At 36.6% G+C, this 12,199-nt stretch overlaps 1 protein-coding gene across 5 annotated transcripts in view; it reads left to right on the top strand.

The window, feature by feature from the left end:
* RRAGB (Ras related GTP binding B) overlaps positions 1-12,199 on the top strand; it is a 58,541-nt gene that overhangs the window by 5,259 nt on the left and 41,083 nt on the right. For 4 of the 5 annotated variants that reach the window (XM_059911178.1, XM_059911180.1, XM_059911181.1 and 1 more), the window contains 2 exons: positions 3,448-3,531; positions 5,463-5,529. In XM_059911178.1, the coding sequence (XP_059767161.1) occupies positions 3,448-3,531; positions 5,463-5,529 (151 nt within the window). The remainder of the gene's footprint in view (positions 1-3,447; positions 3,532-5,462; positions 5,530-12,199) is intronic. The other variant, XM_059911179.1, reaches the window with a different exon arrangement.

Below are 12,199 nucleotides of genomic sequence, written 5' to 3' on the forward strand. Positions count from 1 at the left end.
GAGTGTAGAATAGACTGTCATAATTAGGGAAGCTTTAATGATTAGAAAGTTATTTCTTAGAGCCCTGAATCTATTTCCATTTATTTCTGTTAGCTGGTACCCTTTCTGTTCTCTTGAGCCTCTCCAAATATTTTAGTATGATTAATGTCTCAATCTATCCTAGCCATTCCTTGCCTCCCAAATCTTATCTTCCTTAAGTTAAATATCTCCAGTTCCTTCATCTATTCCTCATTTGACATCATTTTGAAGCATTTTTAAGGACTTGTTAGAATATGTCTATATTTTTTTAGTGATGAGACTTAAATGAAGATGTGGTCTAATCAGAGCAGAGTAGGACTGTTACATCTCTTGTTCTATATGCATCACACTACTGTTAGCACAGTCTAGCCCTTACTCTCCTGTGGAGCAGCCTTCATCATACTGAGTCATACTAAAAAAAAAAAATCCTTTTCACATATATTTTTATTAAAACAACATATCCTCCTTCTGATTCTTGTGAAGTTAATATTTTGAACCTAAGAATAAATGCTTATCTCTGTTAAATTATTCAGTTTTGATTGTTTTAGCCCATGAAAGGTTAACTTAAGTCCAGAACAAGTTACTATCTCACTGGGCCTCAGTTTCCTTATCCATAGAAAAGGGGTTGGATCCTATTTTCATTTTAGCTACTTATTCTCTCATCTGATATGTTAGCTATCCTTCCTAGCTTTGTGCAGTTTGTACACTTGATAAGCATCTCATCTAGTTTTCATCTAAGTCATTTATCAAAAATTTTGGTCAGGACAGGGTCCTATGGCCTGTTGTGCCTCAAGAGACTTCCTTCTAGAAAGTACCTGTCCAAACTTCTCCCTGTTTTGATTTGCTGTATTTTAATTTGTTTCTATTTTTCCAAGTTTAATATCTAGACCTAGTAATCACATGGTTTCAGTAGATCAGAGGAAGCTAATGTTTATTGTATGGTGTTTTATTTACTTTAGTTCTCATATTAACTTCATTTTAATAGGTGAAGAAAATATGACTTAGAAGTTAAGGTCACGCAACTCATAAGTGTTAGAGCTAGAATGTCAATCTATGCTCCTGCTTTATTCATTGTTCTACAGCCACAATTCCTGGCAGACTTCTTTCTGTTTATGTTTTAAATTCTGCACATTTCATTGATGTACTTTTTTCTAGTCCAATTAATATTTTTGTTTTTAGCTAATCAGCAGAGTTGATTGACTACCTAAGTCTGGTGAATAGTCTTAAAACCCAAATTTCAGAGCTAGTCAAGCTATTTAATAGTTTTGAAATAATCTAGCAGATTCGTTAAAAAGTTATGAACAGAATGTTGCAAATTATATGAACCCTGTACATGAAGCAGGCCATTTATTTTAACAAGTGTTTTTCTGGAGCTTCCTGTGGATGGGACAGGGCTCTTGACCTTAAGAATATCTCAAGTGAGACCTGTATCGATAATACTTTGTTAGTAAGTACTGTATTTCTTAAAGGTGATAAAAGTATACTTCAAAATATTATGTTGGCCTGATGCTTTAGTGTGTCACTAGCTAGTTTGTCATTGCTGAAGAAAGGTCTTGGTTCTACTTGCTAAACTTATAGACTAATTAAAAATACATATAGTGTATTGATTTTTACTTACTATTCCTTTTTGTGAAGTTGCTGATTTTCTTTAAAAGTAGTGAAAGAGTACTTATTCTAAAGTATTATATCACCTTGAATGTTTTAGTGTTTCTCTAGTTTGTTATTGCTGAAAAAAGTCCAGGTTCATTTTGTTAAACTTAGAGTGTACTGTGTTTTGAAATTTGAAGTAAGGATACAGAATGGTGGTATTTATTTATCAGGGGGCTGTTAAAATGTGTTTGTTGGAATAGTGAACTTGTCAATAAAAATGTGATTATGAAGTATCTTAGTCTCAAACACTGTTGACGGCTCCAAGATTTCCTGCCTTCTCAAAATTCTCTGATCCCTTGGCTTTTATTTAATGCTTTATTACCCTGGTTTTATTCCTTTATCTTTAACCATCCCTTCCTTTTAAAAAAATGAATATTTTCTTCTTTCTGCCCCATAAGTGTATGTGATTTCCCAAAGCTCTGTTCTTGGTTCTTTTCAGTTGCTGTTATGATAGCAGGACAGAAAGATTAGGAGAGCCAGAGGGCCCTATAGGAGATCTGAGACTAAAGAGGGAGGCAGAAAGTGGGGGTTAGATCATAAAATGCCCTATAAGCCAAGTCAGGTAGTTTAAACTGAGGGTAGAGGGCAACCCTTAGAGAGTTTCAAACAGAAAAGTAATATGATCAGATTTCAGTATTTTTAATTTTCAATTTTAATTGGAAAAGTAATACTTGTGAAAAATTCAAACATTGCAGAAGTGTAGAAAGTCTACTCTGTCCCTCATTCTCAGGCCTACTTCCTAGGGACAACCACCATTAGTAATTTGAGGTTATCCTTTTGGCCTTATGTTTTCTGGGTATATACAGTCATACATAGACAGAGACATGTTATTTTTTTTTCTTTTTAAAGAAGAATGAAATAAAATCTGCACTGTGGAGAGATCATTATACCTGTAATATAGAGGATAGACTGGAGGGAGGCAAGGGAAGAAACAGATTGACAGATTAGGGAACTGTTTTTAGTAGACCAGGTAAGAGATGATAGGGGCTTAACTTGGGTTAGGGTGGTAATAGTGGGTATGGTGAGAAGCAAATGGATTTGGGATATTTAAAAGGTAGAGTCAATATGACTTGCTGGTAGGTTTGGGGGGAATGGTGGGGGAAAGAGTGGACTCAAGGATGAAACTTAGTGTTTGGCTTAGGCGACTGGTTAAATTCACTGAGTTAAGGAGGACTGAAAGAGGAATAGATTTTGTGGGAAGAATGGGCAGATGATGAGTTATATTTGGATACACTGAGTTTGGGATACTTGTGGTTTATGCAAGTAAAGATGTCCAGTATATGATTCAGAAAGGGAAGAGAGAAATCTGTATTATAGATACATGTTTATGGATTATCAGTATCCAAATGGTAAATAAGATGATATGAATTGATTAGCTTGCCTGGGGGAAAGAATACATAGAGAGAAGAGTAAGTGGCCAAAGATGGAATCCTGAAGAACTCCAGCATTTAAGGGACAGAAAGAAGAATAGGAGCCTGTGAAAGAGGACCTGCCAGAGAGGTTATAGGTATGCTCTCAGAGGCCAGGAGAAGAGAATTTTTTGAGAAGAGAGTAGTCAACAGTGTCATGCTGCAGAAAGTAAGACAAGGACTAAAAAGGTCCATTGGATTTGGTAATGGGGCCATTGGTCACTTGATGAGAACAATTTCTATGACATGGGAGTAGAAACCAGATTTCTATCCCATGTGCTCCATATCTAAACAGTCGCTGAATCCTGTCACTTCTTTTATTATTGTCTTTCCCTTTCTCAGTAGCACTTCTTTCCATTTTTTTTTTTAGTACTAGACCGTTTACATAGTCTTCAAATTAATAGCAGTTTGAGCACCTACTCTCTCGTAGACTCTGTTGGAAATACAAAGACATGTAAGATATGATTCCTTTTCCAAGGAGGGGGAAGTAAAGGGGAGAAGGGAAGTAGTTTGAGCACCTACTACGTGCCAGGCACTTGATGTATGATAACTCCTGTAATCCTCACAGTAATATGAGGTCAATAGTATGCCTCCCACCTTTTTTTTAACAGAAGAGGAAACTAATACTCAGAGGTTAAGTGACTTACCCAAGGTCACACAGAGAGGTAGAGCTGGTATTTGAACTAAGAACTGTTTGACTCCAATGCCCATGTTTTTTTTAAGTAATGCTTTGCTGCTTATGATCTAGTTAATGAGAAGACAAAATTGCACAAAAGTTAGATAGCAGTCAATTTAAGCAACAGCTTCAAGGTAGTCATAGAAGAAACACCACTGTGTGATGTTTAACTGTTACATAAATTGTAAAGATGATAATTGCTGGACTTTGAGAAATTTCCAGGATAAGAATTTTCATTATTGTTCCTTGTGATTTTTAGTGCCTGGCAGAGAGTAGATGCTTAATAAATGTTTAAATGAATTCAGAGGGAGTGATGATGATAAGTGGGGGTGGCCAGGTAGGGATTTTAGAGGAGGTGGGATTTAAGCTGGGTCGTAGAAGATGAATCTAACTTTGGAAGAAAGGTGGGGAGGACTTTCTAGGCAGATGGACAGAGTAGGCAAAGTAAAGGGTGGGGAGGGAATTGTAAGGCAGAGGTCGCAAACAGGCAGCCTGTATGCTGGATAAGGCCTGTAGATGTGTTTTGTTTGGCCTGTGTAATGTTTTAGAAAAATTGGAATTAGTTATCAATATGTAAAATTTCCATAAAAAATCTGGATTTTCTACTACTATTGAAAAATTTAAAGATCTGGTAATCCTGAGCCCACGTTCCTGCATGGCAAATGAGCTAGAGCTGTGTAACTGCTACCCACTCCATCGTCCCCTTGGGTGGATATTTACTCTCCATACATGATCAACTTCACTCTTGTACGTTTACCGGCCTGGCTCCTATTAGCAAGTTTGCGACCCCTGATGTAAGGTATGTTGGAGGTTGGGGTGGTAGAGGGGTTTAGGAGGACTATGAATAAACCAAATTGGACTGGAGCAAAAGGCTTCATTAATGGGAATCATTGGGGAACATAAAGGTAGATTGGAAGCCAAATTCTGAAGGACCTTGAATGCCCCTCGTGTAGGTATGGAGGAGCCATTGAAAGTTTTTTGAATGGGGAGTGACATGTTCAAAGTAGTGTTAAGAAGATGAATCTGGCAGTAGCCTATAGGATGAAGTAAAGTGAGTAAGGCTTCCTGGTGGGAGGTAATTATGGAGCTACTGTAGTTGTATAGGCTTGAGAAGGTAAGGGCCTTCCTTAATGTTAGTAGCAGGTTGTAAAACAAAGAGTGGAATTGAGAGAGATTACAAAGGAATAGCAATGACTTGAATGTGGACAGAGGAGTCAAAAATGACCCCTTCAAAATGGGAAAATGGTAGGGTCATTAACCAAAATAAGGAAATCAATAGAGGGAGCGAGTTTGGTTATGTTTTATGTTTGTTTTGTATTTGGTTTTTGTTGTCTTTTTTTAATTTTTAAAGTTTAAAATTTTTTGTGGAGGGTGTTGATGGGTCAGAAAAGAGCTATTAAATGGTATATGTCTCTGTCTTACATGTTGAAATTTTAACAGTATTATAATTGGAGATTGTTTCTGCTCTAAGCACTAAAACAACTAAAAAGTAAAACGACTTACGTGAGAGCCAGTTCTGTAGCTCAGGGTAGTTTAGGTGCCCGCCTTGCCACTAAACCACACTACTAAGCTGAAAATCACCTTCTTGTTGTAGCTTTGAGCATTTCACTCCACTTTGGTCCTTCTAAATTCCATGGGTTAGCACGTTGCTTATTTTGAATTTCATCTCGCATGCTACAATTACTAGATTTGTCATGTTTGTCTTCCAGTTGATGTAGAACATTCTCATGTTCGATTTCTGGGAAACCTGGTATTGAACCTGTGGGACTGTGGTGGGTAAGTACCATCTGCTTAATTCTTCATGAGGCCAATGTCAATAATCATGGCATCTAGTATAATCAGCACAGAGAATACATTAAAGTAACTATCATTTGTAATAGCTACATTAGTTAGAAATTACTTCAGAATTGGCACTTGATTAAATAAAGATCTCTGACTTTCATGTCATTGTGAAAATGCCCTCTGTATGTGACATGTTTAAGCAGCACTCACACAAGCCGTATCTAGGTATCTGTAGTATGGGATCAAACATTCTTCTCTTTTTCTGATGAAGAAATTAGGTTTCTATCTCAGGTGGCCTAACACCAGTCCTGAGCTCTTAACCATCACACCATACCGCCTCATTCTTTGTTATTTCAATAATTATCTCCAGGCAGTCTAAGCACTGTTGATTGGACCTCAGTTCTCCAGCTGAGTTTCCCACTGTTGGAGGAATAGGAGACAGTTTTTCCTCTCATGTCCAAGACACTTCCAGAATATCCTATCATAAATACACATTCACTGTGCATATGGTGCTCCCTTGCATCTCTGTACTGAAGCAACATGTAGCAACATGTAGTGCACAGTGGTTAGGAGCCTAAGCTATGGAGTTAGATTGGGGTTTGTATCTCAGCTCTGTTAGCTGTGTTATCTTGGATAGATCATTTAAACTCTCTGAGCTACAGTTTCTTTATCTGTACAATAGGATTCATGATCGTACCAACTCGTATGATTGTTTTGATGATTAAGATTATATACATGTATATATATGTGTGTGTATATATATTATATATACATAATATATATATATATATATATCTCAAGAGTACCTACAAAATAAATAAATGTTATAATTAGCTCAGTGTCTCCCAGCTCCTAGTATAGAGCCAGCCATGGAGTAGGTACTCAATGAATATTTGTTGAAAGAGTAACAAATAAGAAAATGACTTCCTTATTGCTAGCAGATGGATAACACCCTAGTAGCTTTCTCCATGTAAATCCTTCCTCAGTATCATTGCTTCCAATTCTGTAATCTGTGTCAAGAGATTAGTTCAAGTCCTTTGCTTTTAGGCACTAACATGTTATTGTCATTTTTACAGATAAGGCACAGCTACTTAATAGCAAAGTGTAGGACTAGAAGCTAGGTTCGTGATTTTTTTTTAAAGAAACTGCTGTTTATTGAGAGCATGCTGTATGCCAGGTTTCATGCTAGATTCTTTCCTGTAGGAAAGAAAATCTATAGATTTTCAGGATAGCCTCCAGAAATGTAGAAAATTAAATTCACCAGAAACCCCCACCCCAGTTTACTGATTATTCTTGTTTTCTAGAAATCTATTAAACATTCATTCAGCAAACATCTATTGATCACCTACCATTTACCACACAGTGAGCAAAGCATTGAAAGTTACACCATAGTAGATTAACATTCACAGTATTTGGTGGCTATGACAAAAACCTTCAAAGTAAATATAATCTTTTTTCTTTCCTTTATTTATTTAATTGTTTTATTTTGTCTATTTTTTAAGATTTAATTTTTGTTGAGGTAACATTGGTTTAAACATAAGTTTCATGTGTACAACATTACATTTCTACTTCTGTATACCCTACAGCATGCTCACAACCAAAAATTTAGTTTCTATCCATCCATCAGCATACAGTTGACCCCCTTTACCCTTTCTGCCCTCCCCGCTGCCCCTTTCCCTCTGGTAACCACTACTCTGTTCTCTGTATATATGGGCTTGTTTTTGTTTTATTTGGTTTATTTATTGTTTGTTTGTTTTTTATATGATGGGTGAGATCGTATGGTATTTGTCTTTGTCCATCTGACTTATTTCACTTAGCATAATACCCTCAAGATCCATCCGTGTTGTTGCAAATGGCAAGTTTTCATTTTTTTTATGGCTGAGTAGTAGTACATTGTATATAGATACCACATCTTTTTTTTTTTTCCTACTACTTTACTTCTTTAGAGCAGTTTTGGATTCACAGCAAAATTGAACAAAAAGTATAGATATTTCCCATTACCCCCTGTCTCCACACGTGCATAGCCTCCCCCATTATTAACATTCCCCATCAGAGTGATACATTTGTTACAAGTGATGGACCTACATTGACACATCATTATCACCCAAAGTCCATAGTTTACATTAGGGTTCATTCTTGGTATTGCACATTCTATGTGTTTGGACAAATATATAATGACATAAATCCACCATCATAGTATCATAGAGTAGTTTCACTGCCCTAAAAATCATATGTGCTCTGCCTATTCATCCCTCCCTCCACCCTAACTCCTGGCAACCATTAATCTTCTTACCATCTCCATAGTTTTAACTTTTTCAGAATGTCATAAAGTTGGAATCACACAGTGTGTAGCCTTTTCACATTGGCTTCTTTTTTTTTTCCTTTTTTTTCTTTTTGGCTGCACCATGCAGCATGTGGGATCTTGGCTCTCTGACCAGGGATCGAACCCGTGCCCCCTGCATTGGAAGCACGGAGGCTTAACCACTGGACCACCAGGGAAATCCCCATATTGGCTTCTTTCACTTACTAATGTGCATTTTTTTAACATGTTTATTGGAATATAATTGCTTTACAATGGTGTGTCAGTTTCTGCTTTATAACACAGTGAATCAGTTATACATATACATATGTCCCCATATCTCTTGCCTCTTGAATCCCTCCCTCCCACCCTCCCTATCCCACCCCTCTAGGTGGTCACAGAGACCGAGCTCATCTCCCTGTGCTATGCGGCTGCTTCCCACTAGCTATCTATTTTACGTTTGGTACTGTATATATATCCATGCCACTCTTTCACTTTGTCCCAGCTTACCCTTTCCTCTCCCCGTATCCTCAAGTCCATTCTCTAGTAGGTCTGCGTCTTTATTCCTGTCTTGCCCCTGGGTTCTTCATGACGATTTTTTTCTTCTTAGATTCCATATATATGTGTTAGCATACAGTATTTGTTTTTCTCTTTCTGAATACTTCACTCTGTATGACAGAATCCAGGTCAATCCACCTCACTACAAATAATTTCGTTTCTTTTTATGGCTGAGTAATATTCCATTGTATATATGTGCCACATCTTCTTTATCCATTCATCTGTCGATGGACACTTAGGTTGCTTCCATGTCCTGGCTATTGTAAATAGAGCTTCAGTGAACATTTTGGTACATGACTCTTTTGAATTATGGTTTTCTCAGGGTATATGCCCAGTAGTGGGATTGCTGGGTCGTATGGTAGTTCTATTTTTAGTTTTATAAGTAACCTTCATACTGTTCTCCATAGTGGCTGTACCAATTTACACTCGCACCAACAGTGCAAGAGGGTTCCCTTTTCTCCACACCCTCTCCAGCATTTATTGTTTCTAGATTTTTTGATGATGGCCATTCTGACTGGTGTAAGATGATATCTCATTGTAGTTTTGATTTGCATTTCTCTAATGATTAATGATGTTGAGCATTCTTTCATGTGTTTGTTGGCAATCTGTATATCTTCTTTGGAGAAATGTCTATTTAGGTCTTCTGTCCATTTTTGGATTGGGTTGTTTAATTTTTGATATTGAGGTGTATGAGCTGCTTGTAAATTTTGGAGATTAATCTTTTGTCAGTTGCTTCATTTGCAAATATTTTCTCCCATTCTGAGGGTTGTCTTTTCATCTTGTTTATGGTTTCTGTTGCTGTGCAAAAGCTTTTAAGTTTCATTAGGTCCCATTTCTTTATTTTTGTTTTTATTTCCATTTCTCTAGGAGGTGGGTCAAAAGCATCTTGATGTGATTTATATCATAGATTGTTCTGCCTGTGTTTTCCTCTAAGAGTTTGATAGTGTGTGGCCTTACATTTAGGTCTTTAATCCATTTTGAGTTTATTTTTGTGTATGGTGTTAGGGAGTGTTCTAATTTCATACTTTTACATGTACCTGTCCAATTTTCATAGCACCACTTATTGAAGAGGCTGTCTTTTCTCCACTGTATATTCTTGCCTCCTTTATCAAAGATAAGGTGACCATATGTGCGTGGGTTTATCTCTGGGCTTTCTATCCTGTTCCATTGATCTATATTTCTGTTTTTGTGCCAGTACCATACTGCATTGATTACTGTAGCTTTGTAGTATAGTCTGAAGTCTGGGAGCCTGATTCCTCCAGCTCTGTTTTTCTTTCCCAAGATTGCTTTGGCTATTCGGGGTCTTTTGTGTTTCCATATAAATTCTGAAATTCTTTGTTGTAGTTCTGTGAAAATTGCCACTAGTAGCTTGATACGGATTGCATGGAATCTGTAGATTGCTTTGGGTAGTATAGTCATTTTCACAATGTTGATTCTTCCAATCCAAGAACATGGTATATCTCTCCATCTATTTGTATCATCTTTAATTTCTTTCATCAGTGTCTTATAATTTTTTGCATACCAGACTTTTGCCTCCTTAGGTAGGTTTATTCCTAGATAATTTTTGTTGCAATGGTAAGTGGGAGTGTTTTCTTAATTTCACTTTCATATTTTTCATCATTAGTGTATAGGAATGCAAGAGATTTCTGTGCATTAATTTTGTATCCTGCTACTTTACCAAATTCATTGATTAGCTCTAGTAGTTTTCTGGTAGCAGTTTTAGGATTCTCTATGTATAATATCATGCCATCTGCAAACAGTGACAGCTTTACTTCTTCTTTTCCAATTTGGATTCCTTTTATTTCTTTTTCTTCTCTGATTGCTGTGGCTAAAACTTCCAAAACTATGTTGAATAATAGTGGTGAGAGTGGGCAACCTTGTCTTGTTCCTGATCTTAGTGGAAATGGTTTCAGTTTTTCACCATTGAGGACGATGTTGGCTGTGGGTTTGTCATATATGGCCTTTATTATGTTGAGGAAAGATCCCTCTATGCCTACTTTCTGGATGGTTTTTATCATAAATGGGTGTTCAATTTTGTCGAAAGCTTTCTCTGCCTCTATTGAGATGATCATATGGTTTTTCTCCTTCAATTTGTTAATATGGTGTATCACATTTATTGATTTGCATATATTGAAGAATCCTTGCATTCCTGGGATAAACCCCACTTGATCATGGTGTATGATCCTTTTAATGTGCTTTTGGATTCTGTTTGCCAGTATTTTGTTGAGGATTTTTGCATCTATGTTCATCAGTGATATTGGCCTGTAGTATTCCTTTTTTTGTGACATCTTTGTCTGGTTTTGGTATCAGAGTGATGGTGACCTCGTAGAATGAGTTTGGGAGTGTTCCTCCATCTGCGGTATTTTGGAAGAGTTTGAGAAGGATAGGTTTTAGCTCTTCTCTAAATGTTTGATAGAATGCGCCTGTGAAGCCATCTAGTTCTGGGCTTTTGTTTGTTGGAAGATTTTTAATCACAGTTTCAATTTCAGTGCTTGTGATTGGTCTGTTCATTTTTTCTGTTTCTTCCTGGTTCAGTCTCGGAAGGTTTTGTATTTCTAAGAATTTGTCCATTTCTTCCAGGTAATCCATTTTATTGGCATATAGTTGCTTGCAGTAATCTCTCATGATCCTTTGTATTTCTGCAGTGTCAGTTGTTACTTCTCCTTTTTCATTTTTAATTCTGTTGGTATGAGTCTTCTCCCATCTTTTCCTTGATAAGTCTGGCTAATGGTTTATCAATTTTATCTTCTCAAAGAAACAGCTTTTAGTTTTATTGATCTTTGCTATCATTTCCTTCATTTCTTTTTCAATTATTTCTGAGCAGATCTTTATGATTTCTTTCCTTCTGCTAAGTTTGGGGGTTTTTGTTCTTCTTTCTCTAATTGCTTTAGCTGTAAGGTCAGGTTGTTTATTTGAGATGTTTCTTGTTTCTTAAGGTAGGATTGTATTGCTATAAACTTACCTCTTAGAACTGCTTCTGCTGCATCCCATAGGTTTTGGGTCGTCGTGTTTTCACTGTCATTTGTTTCTGGGTATTTTTTGATTTCCTGTTTGGTTTTTTTAGTGATCTCTTCGTTATGAAGTACTGTACTGTTTAGTCTCCATGTGTTTGTATTTTTTACAGATTTTTTCCTGTAATTGATATGTAGTCTCATAGCGTTGTGGTTGGAAAAGATACTTGATACGATTTCAACTTTCATAAATTTACTAGGGTTTGATTTGTGACACAAGATATGATCTATCCTGGGGAATGTTCCATGAGCACTTCAGAAGAATGTGTATTCTGTTGTTTTTGGGTGGAATGTCCTATAAATATCAATTAACTCCATCTTGTTTAATGTATCATGTAAAGCTTGTGTTTCCTTATTTATTTTCATTTTGGATGATCTGTCCATTGGTGAAAGTGGGGTGTTAAAAGTCCCCTACTATGATTGTATTACTGTCGATTTCCCCTTTTATGGCTTTTCATAGTTGCCTTATGTATTGAGGTGTTCCTATGTTGGGTGCATAAATATTTATAATTGTTATATCTTCTTCTTCGATTGATCCCTTGATCATTATGTAGTGTCTTTCTTTGTCTCTTGTAATAGTCTTTGTTTTAAAGTCTTTTTTTTTTGATATGGGAATTGCTACTCCATCTTTCTTTTGATGTCCATTTGCATGGAATAGCATTTTCCATCTCCCCACTTTCAGTCTGTATGTGTCCCTATGTCTGACGTGGGTCTCTTGTAGACAGCATATATACGGGTCTTGTTTTGGTATCCATTCAGCCAGTCTATGTCTTTTGGTTGGAGCATTTAATTCATT

The sequence above is a fragment of the Balaenoptera ricei genome, chromosome X (assembly GCF_028023285.1).
Source record: "Balaenoptera ricei isolate mBalRic1 chromosome X, mBalRic1.hap2, whole genome shotgun sequence".
Classification (NCBI taxonomy): domain Eukaryota; kingdom Metazoa; phylum Chordata; class Mammalia; order Artiodactyla; family Balaenopteridae; genus Balaenoptera; species Balaenoptera ricei.